The 16821-nt window shown below is 40.6% G+C and overlaps 1 protein-coding gene across 3 annotated transcripts; it reads left to right on the forward strand.

The window, feature by feature from the left end:
• Positions 1-2101: 2101 nt before the first annotated feature.
• Positions 2102-15330, forward strand: MTARC2 (mitochondrial amidoxime reducing component 2). 3 transcript variants are annotated; one of them, XM_063303752.1, is made up of 7 exons: positions 2102-2416; positions 4805-4978; positions 9807-9969; positions 11141-11281; positions 12624-12685; positions 12766-12837; positions 13759-15330. In XM_063303752.1, exons 1-7 carry the CDS (start codon positions 2151-2153, stop codon positions 13883-13885), a joined length of 1005 nt encoding a protein of 334 aa, XP_063159822.1. In that variant the 5' UTR covers positions 2102-2150; the 3' UTR covers positions 13886-15330. The 3 variants fall into 3 exon arrangements, 2 of the variants coding, with proteins under 2 accessions (XP_063159822.1, XP_063159830.1); XR_010067956.1 differs by lacking the exons at positions 12766-12837; positions 13759-15330 and adding an exon at positions 11683-11877; XM_063303760.1 differs by lacking the exon at positions 11141-11281.
• Positions 15331-16821: the final 1491 nt, after the last annotated feature.

A 16821-nucleotide genomic window follows, 5' to 3' on the forward strand; every position in this document is an offset into this window, starting at 1 on the left:
TAAGGAATTATTTTTAAACAAGCAATGCGCGGAAGTGGAAGAAGACAATAGAATAGGAAGGACAAGAGGCCTCTTCCAGAAAATTAGAAACATCGGAGGTAAATTCCAGGCAAAAATGGGTATGATCAAAACAAAGATGGCAAGGACCTAACAGAAGAAGAAGAGATCAAGAAAAGGTGGCAAGAATATACAGAAGACCTGTATAGGAAGGATAACAATATTAGGAATAGCTTTGATGGTGTGGTCAGTGAGCTAGAGCCAGACATCCTGAAGAGTGAGGTTGAGTGGGCCTTAAGAAGTATTGCTAATAACAAGGCAGCAGGAGACGACGGCATCCCAGCTGAACTGTTCAAAATCTTGCAAGATGATGCTGTCAAGGTAATGCATGCTATATGCCAGCAAATTTGGAAAACACAAGAATGGCCATCAGACTGGAAAAAATCAACTTATATCCCCATACCAAAAAAGGGAAACACTAAAGAATGTTCAAACTATCAAACAGTGGCACTCATTTCACATGCCAGTAAGGTACTGCTCAAGATCCTGCAAGGTAGACTTCAGCACTTCATGGAGCGAGAATTGCCAGAGGTACAAGCTGGGTTTAGAAAAGGCAGAGGAACTAGGGACCAAATTGCCAATATCCGCTGGATAATGGAAAAAGCCAGGGAGTTTCAGAAAAACATCTATTTCTGTTTTATTGACTATTCTAAAGCCTTTGACTGTGTGGACCATAACAAACTGTGGCAAGTTCTGAGTGGTATGGGGATACCAAGTCATCTTGTCTGCCTCCTGAAGAATCTGTATAACGACCAAGTAGCAACAGTAAGAACAGACCACGGAACAATGGACTGGTTTAAGATTGGGAAAGGAGTACGGCAGGGCTGTATACTCTCACCCTACCTATTCAACTTGTACGCAGAACACATCATGCGACAAGCTGGGCTTGAGGAATCCAAGGCTGGAGTTAAAATTGCTGGAAGAAACATTAACAATCTCAGATATGCAGATGATGCCACTTTGATGGCTGAAAGCAAAGAGGAACTGAGGAGCCTTATGATGAAGGTGAAAGAAGAAAGTGCAAAAGCTGGCTTGCAGCTAAACCTCAAAAAAAGCAAGATTATGGCAACCAGCTTGATTGATAACTGGCAAATAGAGGGAGAAAATGTAGAAGCAGTGAAAGACTTTGTATTTCTAGGTGCGAAGATTACTGCAGATGCTGACTGCAGTCAGGAAATCAGAAGACGCTTAATCCTTGGGAGAAGAGCAATGACCAATCTCGATAAAATAGTTAAGAGCAGAGACATCACACTGACAACAAAGGTCGGCATAGTTAAAGCAATGGTGTTCCCCGTAGTAACATATGGGTGGGAGAGCTGGACCATAAGGAAGGCTGAGAGAAGGAAGATAGATGCTTTGGAACTGTGGTGTTGGAGGAAAATTCTGAGAGTGCCTTGGACTGCAAGAAGATCAAACCAGTCCATCCTCCAGGAAATAAAGCCAGACTGCTCACTTGAGGGAATGATATTAAAGGCAAAACTGAAATACTTTGGCCACATAATGAGAAGACAGGACAGCCTGGAGAAGATGTTGATGCTAGGGAGAGTGGAGGGCAAAAGGAAGAGGGGCCGACCAAGGGCAAGACGGATGGATGATATTCTAGAGGTGACGGACTCGTCCCTGGGGGAGCTGGGGGTGTTGACGACCGACAGGAAGCTCTGGCGTGAGCTGGTCCATGAAGTCCCGAAGAGTTGGAAGCGACTAAACGAATAAACAACAAAAAGATACAGCTTTGCATATAAGGGCTCAGATCTCTCTCATCTTGGATTCTGGCGTGCGGGACTTCACACGGCCTTTGTCTTCTTTCAAACGACAGGCGTTCTGGCATCGGCTTTGCTGCCACATCCCTTAAAATCCCAGATGTGCTCACGAGTCGCCAAGCCTCGGGGCAACAAAGACGCTCGTCGTTGCAAAGAGCCAGCCAGCGAACACGGCCTCTCCGGCCCGCTCTACGCTTCTTCGGCCGAGCTCCAGCCACCTCTCCGGCCTCCTGAAGGGTCTGGTAGCCCCGCCCGTCCCAAAGGAGCGGCTCTTAAAACCCTCCGCCCCCGCTAGGGCGCTGTTTTTGCTACTGATCTGCGGGTGTCGTCGCCATGATCGGCTCGGGCTCGTTTTCGCTGATGAAGCCCTGGCTGGGCTGGCTTTCCGCCTCCGCCTCTCTGGCTGTGCTGGTTACGCTGGGGACGGCGGCGGCGGCTTGGTACTGGCGCTGGAGGGACCGCCGAAGGCTGCTGCGGCTGAAGCAGGTGGGGACGGTGTCTGGGCTTTTCATCTACCCGATCAAGTCCTGCCGGGGCATCGCCGTGCAGCAGGCCGAAGTGGCGAAGCTGGGGCTCCGGAATGGCGACCTGCGCGACAGGTAGGGTGCAGGGTCAGGCGGGGCAGAGATGAACTGTCCCCAGTCTGTCGTTTTTGCTGGGAAAGGGAGCAGATCTCCGTGTCTAATGAAGTATTCTTCAAACGAGGGGTTCCTGGCGTTACCAAAACTTGGTGCAGCAGCTGCTCTGAATTTCGGACCACATTCTCAGAAGTGGCTACATTACGCGACATTAAACCGAAACCCCTGGTTTAGAAACCCCAGCGGCTGAGTTCTTGTCAGGCGTTAATCCAAGATCAAGCCACGCCCATTAGGTTTAAAGCTACCCCTATCTTTTTCTCCTTTTGCGGGGGTGGTGGTAAGTATGTAGCGGTTCTTCCAGTCAGGGCTTTTATTTGTTGGGAGCAATTGGCAAGTTTAGAAAAGCCTCTTTCCTTGGCGACTTCTCTGTTATTTTCCTGCCTCTTCTTGTGTTTCTTTGGTTACCAGGAAAACAAAAATCAATTAAGATGATTTCTCAAACTGTGTATACTGTGATTTCCTAAAATGATACATGAATTTGTGCAACCCCCATGAATAAATTAATGATTTCAGTGGGAATATGGCTAGGCAAGAAAGAATTAAATCGTTCCATTTTAAAATTAAATTTCATTATAGGGGTCCTCAAAATTTGTGGGACTAGACCAGGCTCATGCTTTATTTTGACAAGGCTGAAGCTGGTTTCCGAAGCAAAGGGGAAGCATGTTTTGACAGCACTTCCACTTTGTGGGCACAAGCATAACTATTTAAAAACAATAGGTGACCTCCAAGGGCATTTTGGCTCACACTTTGAGAAGACTTCCAATGGTTATTTTAAAAGCTGTCCATCTGGAAGAAAATGAAAAATATGGAATAATAGGAATACTTGAGAAGTTTTTATATGGAAACTGATTATGTTTAGATATCTATAAATTACTGTGACTGAGGCATAGTGATTATATCATAAAAGCTTTATCTGAAAAAACATTGAGTCAGAATTAAAACACTAATAGAAGAATACTTTTTACTATTTCAGTGAATGCTTTTATACTTCAAACTAAGAGTGACTAGAAGGAAATTATCCTCAGTTGTTATGTTATGGGAATCTATACATTGCTTGCTGTAGAGTAATGAATCTTGGGATTTTTACGGCAAGCAAGGGGTTGGATTTAATGCTTAAATGCCCCCTTTTGATCCTGCCTTTCTGTGATTCTGTTATGGTGAATAAATAATATGCTAGGATACTCCATAATAATCCTTACTGATTTGATCAGAACTAAATTATGATAGTCCAAGGGCCTGAAACATTGTAGGTATCTGTGTGTGTTTGGATGCAGAGATTTTTTTAAAATTGCATGTAAATGGACATACAGTAATCAAATTTCTTTCTGGAAAGTTGCATTTAATTTCCTCTTGTTTCTTTTTTCCACAGGTGTTAAGCCTTTTGCAGTAGGGAAACAACAATAATAGAAAAATGTGGGGTATAGTAGGAATTTGACCAAGTTTATTGTTTACAATCCAAACCAGGATAAGGATAGTAGAGTCCTTGGTGCTCTCTGAGCCTTGTTTTCTTGCAGACGTTTCATTGCCAGACTAGGCAACAACTGAAGATTTGGCTCAGAGAGCACCAAAGACTCCACAGTTCAATCCTGAGCTACAAATATTCGCTTCGACAGGGTAAGGATCTAATTTCTGAATGCTTAGTTGCAAGGCCAGCCTCTCATAATTGTCTTGGATTGTCCTCCCCCTAGTCTTACATACTCTGACATACATGCTCTGCTAGATGGATTTCCTTCTCTCTTTTTCATTTTGTTGTATTTCCAGGAAGACAGTTACTCTCTGTGAAAAGGCCTCCAAGACATCTAGTTAAGAGTCTCCTTCCTCTTAAAGCAGGAGTGTGCAATTTACATCGAGCATTTTAGAGGGTTGAGGGGTCAAAGTGATACTGTGGGTAGAGCTGGGTCTTTGTTTTCTAACTGCTATGCCTGTTTTCATCTGCTTCCCCCTCAGAATTGTAGAAAATTGCTGAAAAGTGACCACACATTCATGAATGGGAGGAACCAGAAAAATCTACTAGGCTACTACTGTAGTGCCAGCTCTCTCTTAAGAAGCATGCTCTATTCTCACCTATTTAATGTGTCTCTGGTGGGAGGCAATTGCATTTACACAGGTTTTTCATAGACTTTGGAATGATGTAAAGGCACTTGAGTCCTTACAGGAGAACCTTTTCTTCAATCATTGGAGACAGAATGAAAATGTATTTATTTATTTATCTATCTATCAAATTTGTCACCACCTATCTCCTCCCATCAATGCTAAATTAGCAATCCATGTTTTAGTCTAATTTAGGTTTTGGAAGGTTGGATTGACTTTCAGTAGTATTTAGAATATTTTGATTTGTTTTTAATTTAGGTCTTGGCTTGTGATAAAGGAAGATGGACATATGGTGACTGCTCGACAAGAGCCTCTGCTAGTATTGATCTCTATCACCAACCAAAATGGCTATTTGATTCTGAGTGCTCCAGAAATGAAGGACTGTCATGTTTCAGTCAAACTACCAACCAAAAATCCAGTACGGAATTGCAGGTGCTTTTTTTAAAATGCTTTTTCAGCCTCTTGAGCAACAAGAGAAAAGCAAATTGTATTTAGAAATAGTGCAACATTAAAACTCTTTCCATTCTGAAGTTCTAAACCAGTCCAGTATCCCCATGATTGCTTCTAGAAGATGCTTAAAGAGATGCTGGTCACACATATCTGGCATCTGGTTTAGTTTGACTCTTCCATTAGTCTTGGGCTAGCTGACTTTAATAAGCCAATTTAGGATCTTTGTCCCTCATGGGCACATCAACCACAGAAGGCAACCAAATATATTTCAGCAACATTTACATAGGTGTATTGACTCAAAGTTCCAATATAATTACTCCTTTAATATACTTCTCAATTTTAGCACACTTTGCTTAGAGGTATTGACAGCTGATCAACACAATCTAAACATTTAACTAAGATAAAAATCCATGTGCTGATTGGAGCTGTTAGGAATATGTTCTGCTGTCCTTGCATTCTAGGGAGGCTGTGTACTAAGGAGGGAAGCACAGGAAGTCAACTTGGAATAACAAGAGAAACAGAATCATTTAAGCACACTTACCTATTTTCACCCATTCATACCCTTTCTCCACATAACATTCCTATTCACAGGGTGCCTGAGTGAATGTAATTTATCATTGGAGGGGTAGGTCACAAGACCACTCCAGCCCTTGTTCTTTACATTTCAGACAGGATGGCTGAACCACCACCGATATCCAAGCAGAACTGCAGTAGATTTTCTGGCATGGTGTCTTTCTTTCCTCCCCACTCAATACAGTTTATCGTATTCAATTTATGTTTGAGTCCTATAAGGGTGTAGTTTCTACCCCCTTCTCCAACTCTCCAACAATGATGTATACGTGCATCATTCATAATGTAAGAATGTAAGATGTAAGAAACATCTTATAATGTTACTTTACTTAAAAATTGTTCAGTTAGCGGTTACCCATGTAGAGAAAAATCAGTTATCATTCTATATTTCCTGTATAATTGTTTCTACTAAAAAGTGGTTAAAATAGTGAGGTCCCTACAGGGATAGAGACTGGGACTGGTCATCTTCTCTTCTTACACCATTGGTGCAGGTGTGAGAAGAAAAGATGGCCAGTCCCAGTCTCCATCCTTGGAAAGGAAAAGTGATGAGAAGATGCTCGGGTTTTGAATGAGGAGCTGAATGAAGAGTTGAATTAACTAGCTCTTTCCCCCCTCTGGTCTTACGCTGCTCAGTAGACTGCTGCTGTGTTTGCCTCTGACCAACAATTTTTTGTTAGTCCAAATTTGGCTATTGTTACAATTTTACTCCCTTTTAGGAATGGAGGGGATGTTCTCTTAGGTTTCTCGGGAACACTATCTTCAGGTGCTGGCCATTCCTGATATCTTCATCCATGATTGCTGGGTGTCACTTCTGTGGCCATCTTTGGTACAGCAATGTTGATCTGGAATGGAATGTCTCCTGAAGGGTTGTTCCAGTTCATCCTGGCATGATTTTCCATGAAGTTGATCATTAGTAATATAGTAAACAGCCACCTGATATGTTCACAAAGGTTGCTTGTGCTCAAATAATAGATGCTCTAGATTTAGTCAAGCTCTATAAGTCTCTTTCATATCTGATTTCATGATAGTCTAGATACCACCCCAGCCACTAGTATAGGAGATTTTTATTAGTATTTTTATATTCATTCTGAAGCTTGTGAATTCTTGTTGTTGTTTATTCATTTAGTCGCTTCCGACTCTTCGTGGCTTCATGGACCAGCCCACGCCAGGGCTTCCTGTTGGTCGTCAACACCCCCAGCTCCCCCAGGGACGAGTCCATCACCTCTAGAATATCATCCATCCACCTTGCCCTTGGTCGGCCCCTCTTCCTTTTGCCTTCCACTCTCCCTAGCATCAGCATCTTCTCCAGGGTATCCTGTCTTCTCATTATGTGGCCAAAGTATTGCCTTTGTAAAAGGCCACAGTTTTGCCTTTAATATCATTCCCTCAAGTGAGCAGTCTGGCTTTATTTCCTGGAGGATGGACTGGTTTGATCTTCTTGCAGTCCAAGGCACTCTCAGAATTTTCCTCCAACACCACAGTTCCAAAGCATCGATCTTCCTTCTCTCAGCCTTCCTTATGGTCCAGCTCTTGCAGCCATATGTTATTACAGGGAACACCATTGCTTTAACTATGCGGACCTTTGTTGTCAGTGTGATGTCTCTGCTCTTAACTATTTCATCGAGATATGTCATTGCTCTCCTCCCAAGGATTAAGCATCTTCTGATTTCCTGACTGCAGTCAGCATCTGCAGTAATCTTTGCACCTAGAAATACAAAGTCTTTCACTGCTTCTACATTTTCTCCCTCTATTTGCCAGTTATCAATCAAGCTGGTTGCCATAATCTTGCTTTTTTTGAGGTTTAGCTGCAAGCCAGCTTTTGCACTTTCTTCTTTCACCTTCATCATAAGGCTCCTCAGTTCCTCTTCACTTTCAGCCATCAAAGTGGTATCATCTGCATGTCTGAGATTGTTAATGTTTCTTCCAGCGATTTTAACTCCAGCCTTGGATTCCTCAAGCCCAGCATGTTGCATGATGTGTTCTGCGTACAAGTTGAATAGGTAGGGTGAGAGTATACAGCCCTGCCGTACTCCTTTCCCAATCTTAAACAGTCCGTTGTTCCGTGGTCTGTTCTACTGTTGCTACTTGGTTGTTATACAGATTCTTCAGGAGGCATACAAGATGACTTGGTATCCCCATACCACTCAGAACTTGCCACAGTTTGTTATGGTCCACACAGTCAAAGGCTTTAGAATAGTCAATAAAACAGAAACAGATGTTTTTCTGAAACTCCCTGGCTTTTTCCATTATCCAGTGGATATTGGCAATTTGGTCCCTAGTTCCTCTGCCTTTTCTAAAGCCAGCTTGTACATCTGGCAATTCTCACTCCATGAATTGCTGAAGTCTACCTTGCAGGATCTTGAGCATTACCTTAGTGGCATGTGAAATGAGTGCCACTGTTTGATAGTTTGAACATTCTTTAGTGTTTCCCTTTTTTGGTATGGGGATATAAGTTGATCTTTTCCAGTCTGATGGCCATTCTTGTGTTTTCCAAATTTGCTGGCATATAGCATGCATTACCTTGACAACATCATCTTGCAAGATTTTGAACAGTTCAGCTGGGATGCCGTCGTCTCCTGCTGCCTTGTTATTAGCAATGCTTCTTAAGGCCCATTCAAGCTCACTCTTCAGGATGTCTGGCTCTAGCTCACTGACCACACTGTCAAAGCTATCCCCGATATTGTTATCCTTCCTATACAGGTCTTCTGTATATTCTTGCCACCTTTTCTTGATCTCTTCGAATTATTCTTGTATAGTCCATCAATTTGTAGTAGTTTGTAGTATTAGCTGGAAATGGCATTTAAGACACATATACATATTGCTATTCTTTTTAAGCATCCTGTTCTCAATGACTTTAATGTTTTTTTAAAATTAACATCTTAAAACCTTTATACTTTTTTAAAAAGGTGAATACTATGTTGGCATGCAGTAACAGGTCATAGAGTCCTGTTTAAAGGGAAATAATTGCTTATTTCCCATATTAAAGGGAAATAATTGCTTCATTTCAGTCTGCCCAGGTCAGACCCCACTTAAAGTACTGTATTCAATTCTGGCACCGCAGTTCAAAAGAGACAGAGATAGATTGGAGCAAATTCAGAGAAGGGCTACCAAGGTGGTGAAGAGTCTGGGAACTAAGCACTTTGAGGATACAGTCTTTAAATATCTGAAGGGTTGTCATATAGAAGAAAGAGTGGACTTATCTCTACTGTCCCAGAATCAATGGTTAAAAAAATGTGTACTGTAATGCACTCTACATGGGGCTACCCTCGAAGAGTATCCGGAAGCTACAGCTGGTCCAAAATGCAGCTGCGCGGATGATTTTGGGTGCTTCAAGATCAGCACATATAACTCCGCTGCTCCACGAGCTGCATTGGGTGCCACTATGCTTCCGGGTCCAATTCAAGGTGTTGGTTATCACCTTTAAAGCCCTACATGGCATGGGGCCAGGTTACCTAAGGGACCATTTCATCCCCGTTACATCAACCCGTCCCACCTGGTCATGCAAAGAGGGCATGCTATGGACCCTGTCTGTCAGAGAATTCCATCTGGCGGGGTCCAGGAGGTGGGCCTTCTCTGCAGCAGCTTCCGCCCTTTGGAACATCCTTCCCCCAGAAGTGCCGTTAGCCCCTTCTCTTCTGGACTTCAGAAAACAGCTGAAAACCTGGTTTTGTCACCATGCTTGGAGTAGGGAGAGGAAGAGGCATTCCTGGGGCTGGTTAGTTCCCTAACCCTGCAGGGACCAGCCTTATCCCTTATGGGGTGAATTTGATCTGCCCTTATTTGGATTTTATTGTATTTTATATTTATTGAAATATTAGTATTATTTATAATTTTATTGAATTTTAAATTGTTTTTACTGTGAATCGCCCAGGGTCCCCCGTGTGGGGGAGATGGGCGGTGATAAACATATGATAAACAAACAAACAAACAAATAAAGTAAATAAATGGTTAAAAAAACCAGGATGAGAACCAGTGAGTTAAAACAATAAGGAAGTTCAGACTAGACATGAGGAGGAACTTTCTGACTGTATGAGCTGCCAGCTAGTGGAAATGTGGCTTCTCCTTTGCTAGAGGTCTGCCAATAGAAGCTGGTCGTCTGTCAGAGATTCTCTAGTGGACCCTGCACTGAACAGGCAGTTGGACTAAATTACCTCTGTGGTCACTTCCAACTATGATTCTGTTAGATATAATTGTAGTGACTAGCAGAGATCTTATTTGATGTCTTTCACAATTCTTTTAGACTATTTGGCTTTGATGTTCAAGGCAGAGATTGTGGAGAAGATGTTGCTCAATGGATTACAGCCTACCTAAAGTCAGAACCGTACCGTTTGGTTTGTTTTGAACCAAATATGCTTCCAAGGAATTCAAAAGATTTAATGGAACCTTTTCGTCCCACTGATAAGGTGAGAAAATGCCTCGTGCTGGTAACTGTCTGTGGTACATGTTGCAGTTATATGGATCTGCTTTTCAGCCCATGTCCTCTTGTATCATGTACTTTAAATGATTTCCCTGTGTTTTTATTGGTCATATTTATATATTTATTCACATGCAAACACAGCCAATCTCCAAAAGTTATGCAGGTTAGGACCTAGTTAGTACTTGAATGAGAGACTACCAGGAAATACCAGGGCAATGGGGGGTGGGTGTGGACTGGGAAGTTACAAACATCCCAGAAGAAGGTGATGTCAAGCTATTTCCAAAATGCTGCCAAGAAAACTGCAGTTAAGTTTCACTTAAATGTGTCTTTACTTTTCTTTAATACACACATATGTACCTCTCTCCACAGGAATGGAGATTGGTGCTAAAGACAAGTTTCATGGAATAAGTGTCTAAAAAAGTACCACTGTGTGGGAGATCTCTTTGCAAGGAGAGCACCTTGATAGTCAATTTCTGAGTGGTGACTGGCTGGGTCCTTTGTTGCAAAACCTAAATAGATATGATTATAATATGAGGAATTTGTCCTAATTTTTATTCAGTAAATGGTTGTAGTCAGATACAGTATTTTAATGCACCATTTGATGGGGCTACCAGATACTACAAGTAGTCCTTGGTTAACAACGGCAATTGGGACAGGAATTGCTGTTGCTAATCAACGCAGTTGTAAAGCACAATGTCATGTGACCACACTGCTTAGTGATGGTAGTTCTGGTTGTCATTGTTAAGCAAGGACCACATGGGTCATTAGGCGAGGACCTCACATGACCACGACTTCTGACTTCCTGCCAGCTTCCCCATTGACTTCGCTTGTGTGAAGCTGGCAGGGAATGTTGGAAATCGGGATCATGTGATCATGGCTCACTGTGATGTAATTGTGAGCCGGGCACCAAGTGCCCGGATCACGATCACACAACGTGGGGATGCTGTGATGGCCGGAACTCCAAGGATTGGTCATAACTACCACTTGTTCAGTGCTGTCATAAATTTTAATGGTTGCTGAACAAGTGGTTGTTAAATGAGGACCACCAGACAGACAATTATTTTGGAGCTGCTTCCTTGTGTGTTACAGACTGACCTTCTCTCTGTATTTTGTTTGGATGTTTTGACATTGTTCACTTATGGAATATACCTCCCTAGATTGCTTATTCTGACTGTAGCCCTGTCATGCTCCTCTCCGAAGCTTCTTTAGAAGAGCTTAATTCCAGATTGGAGAAGAAAGTTCAAGTACATAACTTCAGGCCAAGCATTTTGGTCACTGGTTGTGGTCCTCATGAGGAGGTAATGTAGGACATTATTATTTTGTTTACACAAAGAATAACTTTGCACTTACATATGCATGCAGCTGCTTAATAAACTTTCTTAAACTGGTGCCTCTCATATGAATCAGCCAGGTAGTTGGGTGGGAAGTGTAGAAAATGAACATATGGCAGGCACTAGAGTGGGGAAAAGTGCATGTTATTGCTGATTCTCTCTACAGTGAAAGGAAACTTTTTTTCTTGAGTATAATCCTAAGTTTGTTGAAGGGGAGGATGTATCTAGTATAAGTAAAAGTAATAATGCTAACCAGTGCTGAAGAGAACATTTTTTGACATTTTCTTCAACCAAAAGATCTGATGTCAGTTATTTCCCCTATCCTGGTGAGTAGAAATACCAATCTGCTCTTCATTTGGCCACAACAGAGTTCCAGACTCAAGGAGAAATCATACCTAAAATCAGTGGTAAAGCATAACATGCAAGATGAAGCTACACATTAAGGTAGTCTAATTTACCTACACTGAATCTTGAAAGTATATGAAAAATCATTTTTGGAGAAAACCAAGGAAGTTGTTAGGCAAGCAAGTTCCAGGAGTCTGAAGCTTTAGATAGTGTTAAAGGTTAGTTTTAATAAGCAACGTTTACTCTAAAAATAGTATTCTAATATGTAGCGAAAAGGAGTATTTGGAGAAATGACCACAGTAGTGACAGTGAGATTCCTGTATCAGTCAAGTAGCATTTACCGTACTGTGTTTTCTTTCTCTCTCTCCCACACACACATATAGACAGATAGATAGTTCCAAAATTTGCTTCTTTGCTGGCAGACTTGCAGAAGTCTTCTGACCCAGCATGAATTTTTTCTGGTTCCTCTCTTTTCCCAATGCTCTTTATCCAAAATCAACTCTGGAGGGTTAGGAGGCTTCCTGAAAATTGTGAGCTGGAGACTGAAAAAGGTAGGAATTCTCCCCATACTTTCTGCCAGTGGGAATGTTCCAAGTAAAATTGCCCCAAACAGGCAAACAAACAGCTTTTATGAAACAGAATTTCAGGTCATACAAGTAGCAATGCACTGAATAATGTTTTGCAAGTACAGGTGTAAGTAGCTATAATGTACAGACATTAAGTCCCTACTGTGTGTATCACTTTATTTTCAGACTGTATGTAAAATTAAATAGTTAAAACTCAAAGCAGGGAGCAGAATCTGACCTTCACCTATGAAATGCACCACTCATATTCTTCCATTTTATTGGTCTTTTTTATGGCATTTACATTTGTGTCAGAAAGCTCATAATAGTGCAAAATTCAAGTTGAATTGCTTGGGATCTGTAAGCAATAAAATGCAATCCAAACCATTGTATTTTTGTAGGACACCTGGAATGATATTATAATTGGAAGTGTACAAATGAAAGGGCAAATGGCCTGTCCCAGGTATACATTTTTGTTATTGTATTTCATGGCCAAAAAACCCTCAGGCTGCTGTTTCTTCACTCTGCACTTTCTCATTGTAGGTGTATTTTAACGACTGTTGATCCAGATACTGGCATCATAGACAGAAAAGAGCCTCTTAATACTTTGAAAAGGTAATAAAGTATTTTGGCATCTTCACAATTGGTGAGAGCCAGTTTGGTGTAGGGCTAGGAACCGAGAGACTGAGAGGTCTAGTCCTGCCTTTGACCTGAAGCCAGCTGGGTGACCTTGGGCCAGTCACTCTGTCTCTGCCCTAGGAAGGAGGCAATGGCAAACCAATTCCAAAAATGTTGCCAAGAAAACTGCAGGGATTTCTCCAGGCAGTTGCCAGGAACCAAGACTGACTTGAAAAAAAAATCTTATTATGTGCATGACTGTAAATCCTAGTTCTATCAAATGTGGAGGCAATTATCTTTGCACATTTCCAGGGCTGGGATTTTATTGAGAACAACCTTCCACCCCCTGGCACCCTCCATATGAGTTGAGATTGCAGCTTCCTGCCTGGCAGTGCTGGTAGTTACATTCCCAGTGTGCCTGGAGGAATCAGGTTGGAGAAGGTTGGAGCAAATGCATTAACAAAATTGCCTCATTTTCTGAATTTTTGCTACTACAGAGTCTGTTAATAAAATTAGGTCGTTTATCTACAATATTCTGGTTGACTTGCTTAGTTTTCCCCTTTAATGTTCTTAATAATCTAATCCTAATAGTTGAAATAAATATTTAATTTAAAAAATGAAGTACAATTTCAAGTACAGTGCAACTCTTAAGCATACATGTTATGCTAAAGCCCCACTGAGTTCACTTTAACTGTAGCCCTAACGAATACATTTAGTATTGCAGCTTTAATTTTAGGCTTTCAAAGTTAATTGTTACTATTGTGATTGTGAGATTTAGTAACAATCTGGAAATTCAGGTATCTAGGAATCTTATTATTTGTCAGCTTCTTACAATAAAATGTTCCTTTTCTGCTTATTTGAAAACAAGCAGTTAACTATTTTATGGGTGATTCATTGTGATCTTATTTTTTTTAATAGTTACCGTTTGTGTGATCCTTCTGAAAAGAATTTATACAAATCACACCCTCTCTTTGGGTGGTACTTCGGAGTTGATAAAACAGGAACACTTAAGGTTGGAGATCATGTTTACAAGATAATGTGGTGATATAAATTCCCAAATGGAAATGCATTTTTGATGTGTTTTAAATATCTTTTTTGAAGCTGCTATCTTTCTTATGAAAATTTTCTATCTTTCATCTAGGAATACTTTGTGTAACATTTTAAATGCAATTGTATTGGTATAAAGAAATGATTTTCTGCTTTCTAGAATGGAGCATGTTGTTACATGCTCCAAATAAATGGAGCTGACTTTTTGTACATAATAGATACAAAATTGAGTCAAAAATACTGTCAGAATTCAACTTTATACAGTATTAAGACATAGAGATGATGGAAAGCTTGTGAGAGGTAAAACCAAGTATGAGCCATCAGTGTGATGTGGCTGCAAAGAAGGCAAATGCAATTTTGGACTACATCAAGCAGAAGTATAATTTCCAAATCATGGGAGGTAATCAGTCCACTCTATTTCTTTTTGGCTGAGTGTTGTGTCTGGTTCTGAGCAGCACACTTTAAGGTTTCAGAGAAGTTGAAACAAGTTCAGAGAAGGTCTGCAAAGATGATCATGGGACTAGAATCTGAGGTTTTTGAAGAGAGATTGAAGGAGCTGGTATGATTACCTTGAGAAAAGATGGTTGAGGGTGATATAATAACCCTCTTCATATACTTGAAAGGATGTCACATGGAAGAAGGTCAAGACCTGTTAACTCTCATGTGAGTGGATTTCATTAGTAATAACCAATTTAAGTAACAGGAGGGCAGGTTCCCATTAAGTATCAGAAACATCTTCCTAACAGTAATATTGAGGTATTGAGGTGTCTATTGTTGTTTACATCTGCTGCTGTCTCTTTACCTTTAATTGCAATTTTTTAAATTTTCTAGATAATAGTTTTTATATATTACTGCTTTATATTTTTATTGTACGCTGCCCAGAGTCAGTTTTTTGTGAGATGGGCGGCCATATAAATTTGATGAATAAATAAATATTAGTTTGATGGTGGACCCAGTGAACGAGAGGTGGTGGCCACTCATCTGATTGATGTGTTCATGCAGAGAGCCATCTGTCTTGAGATGGTTTAATTCAGATTCCAGCACTGAATAGGGGTTTGGACTTGGTATGGCCTCATCTAACTCTCTAATTTTATTATCACAAGTTCCAAATTCTTCACTGTCAGTTGTTCATATTTTTATATATCTTATTCTATTACTTGGAACTAAATTGCATTGATTTCAATATGATTTTGTTATATGATAATGTCAAGTTGGGATGGGTCTCCTAACTCCTAATACCTTTTATATTATCATTCACAAAGATAGATAAAATATGTATTGATAAGCTACTTTAAATCATAATTTGTATCTCTGATTTATTTTTAAGAGAGAAAATGATTAACATTTGTAATATATGCTCTTGCTTATAAGAATATTAACAGGTCACTGAATGTAAGTGATATGGGAATTACTACCTTTCAAATAAAAATATAAAATATACAAGTGTTTTCCCCCATGTAATTATTTATCTGAAGATATTGAGAGAATGTATATTCTCAGCCACCCAGAGTCACTTGCTGAGATGGGTGGCTATAGAAATCAAACAAACAAACAAATACATATGCAAAAGTTTTAATAAGCTTATTTTGTATAGTTTGATTTAGGGTGATTACTAAGGTCAAATTGTATGTAACATAGAATTTTGGATTTGGTATAAGAATGTAGTTCCTTTTTGGTATGCGTGCTTTCTTTGTTCTTGGTATTACTTTTGGCAAAATGTACTATGAAATTTAAAGGTGAAAGCAGGGCTTCTCAAATTCAGCTGTGCTATAGTCCTCTAAAATGATCAATTGTGTGACTGTCAGGATATACAGTAGAGTGAAGAACCACGCTGAGACCAGAAGCTTTAGCTCTAGTGATTATTGTTCTACTCTACTAGACAAAATCCTGCTAAACTGAAAGGCACTAGCAAGCCTACCGGACAAAACCCCAGAAACCTAAGGCAGTTCTCTTCTGGTCCTCTTGACTGGAAACCGAACAGATTCACTACTGCGCATGCGCTTTTCCCCCTGGAGAGGGCCCCCCTCCTCTTCACCAGCAATCTCCGTAACAGTGACAGCTTCCCGTATATGAAACTTAATGATTTTATTGAGGTTAGCATTGGCCAAGAAACAAATATACTACTTTTAATAATTAAATTTTAATCCATAGATCAAATAAAACGGATAGAACCTTGTAGCTTTAAAAACGAAATGTTTTCACTGGAGATAATACAACAGCCAAATTGATTCTGCCCTTCTGGCCTGAACATTTTAAGAGCCTGATGAGAGTTCCCCCTCCACAAACAGCCTGTGTTGTGTGGCAGGCCTTTTCGGTATTGGCCCCCATGCTCTAGAAAATGCTTCCCTTGAGTGCACATGTAACGCCCTCCTTGCATTCCACAAGATGATTAAAACATTTTTATTCCACTGCAACTTTGGCCCTAACTGACGATGGGCATCCCTCTTGGTATGTATGCTTTGTTTCTATTTTACTTGTTTTTCCCACATTTTTGTATTCAAGACATAGTGATGGGATTGGGGTGGTCTACAAATATTGCAGATAAGTAACTTTGAAAACATTAAAAAAAAAAAAGGAATAATGAGCTTGCTCAGCTTTGCATAATTGGTGAAATCTGGGTTTTACTTTTAAGGCAGCTACTCTAATTTCTCATTCCACCTTTATTTTGGATTAATACTTGCTTTTCATAACAGCAACTGTATTAAATCCTGACTTTGCTATTGGCTTGTTTGCTCAGAGTGGGCACTAGATAAGGTAGTGCATTGCACACAGAAGCCCCAAACAATTTTGGCCCTCCCCATCAAACGTGCTCTCAATTCCCTGGAGGGTTGCAACCCCCCCCCCCCATTTGAGACTCATTGCCTGACCATATTCATCCTTCTGAAACTATGCTCATGAGGAAGGTTGCAAAGCAGTTTTGATTTTATCTTCACA

The sequence above is a fragment of the Candoia aspera genome, chromosome 1 (assembly GCF_035149785.1).
Source record: "Candoia aspera isolate rCanAsp1 chromosome 1, rCanAsp1.hap2, whole genome shotgun sequence".
Classification (NCBI taxonomy): domain Eukaryota; kingdom Metazoa; phylum Chordata; class Lepidosauria; order Squamata; family Boidae; genus Candoia; species Candoia aspera.

Coding starts and splice junctions, on each gene's coding strand:
- MTARC2 (XM_063303752.1), top strand. CDS start 2,151: ATGATCGGCTCGGGCTCGTTTTCGCTGATGAAGCCCTGGCTGGGCTGG. Junction 4,979..9,806: donor AATCCAGTACGGAATTGCAG/GTGCTTTTTTTA, acceptor CAATTCTTTTAG/ACTATTTGGCTTTGATGTTC. Junction 9,970..11,140: donor CTTTTCGTCCCACTGATAAG/GTGAGAAAATGC, acceptor ATACCTCCCTAG/ATTGCTTATTCTGACTGTAG.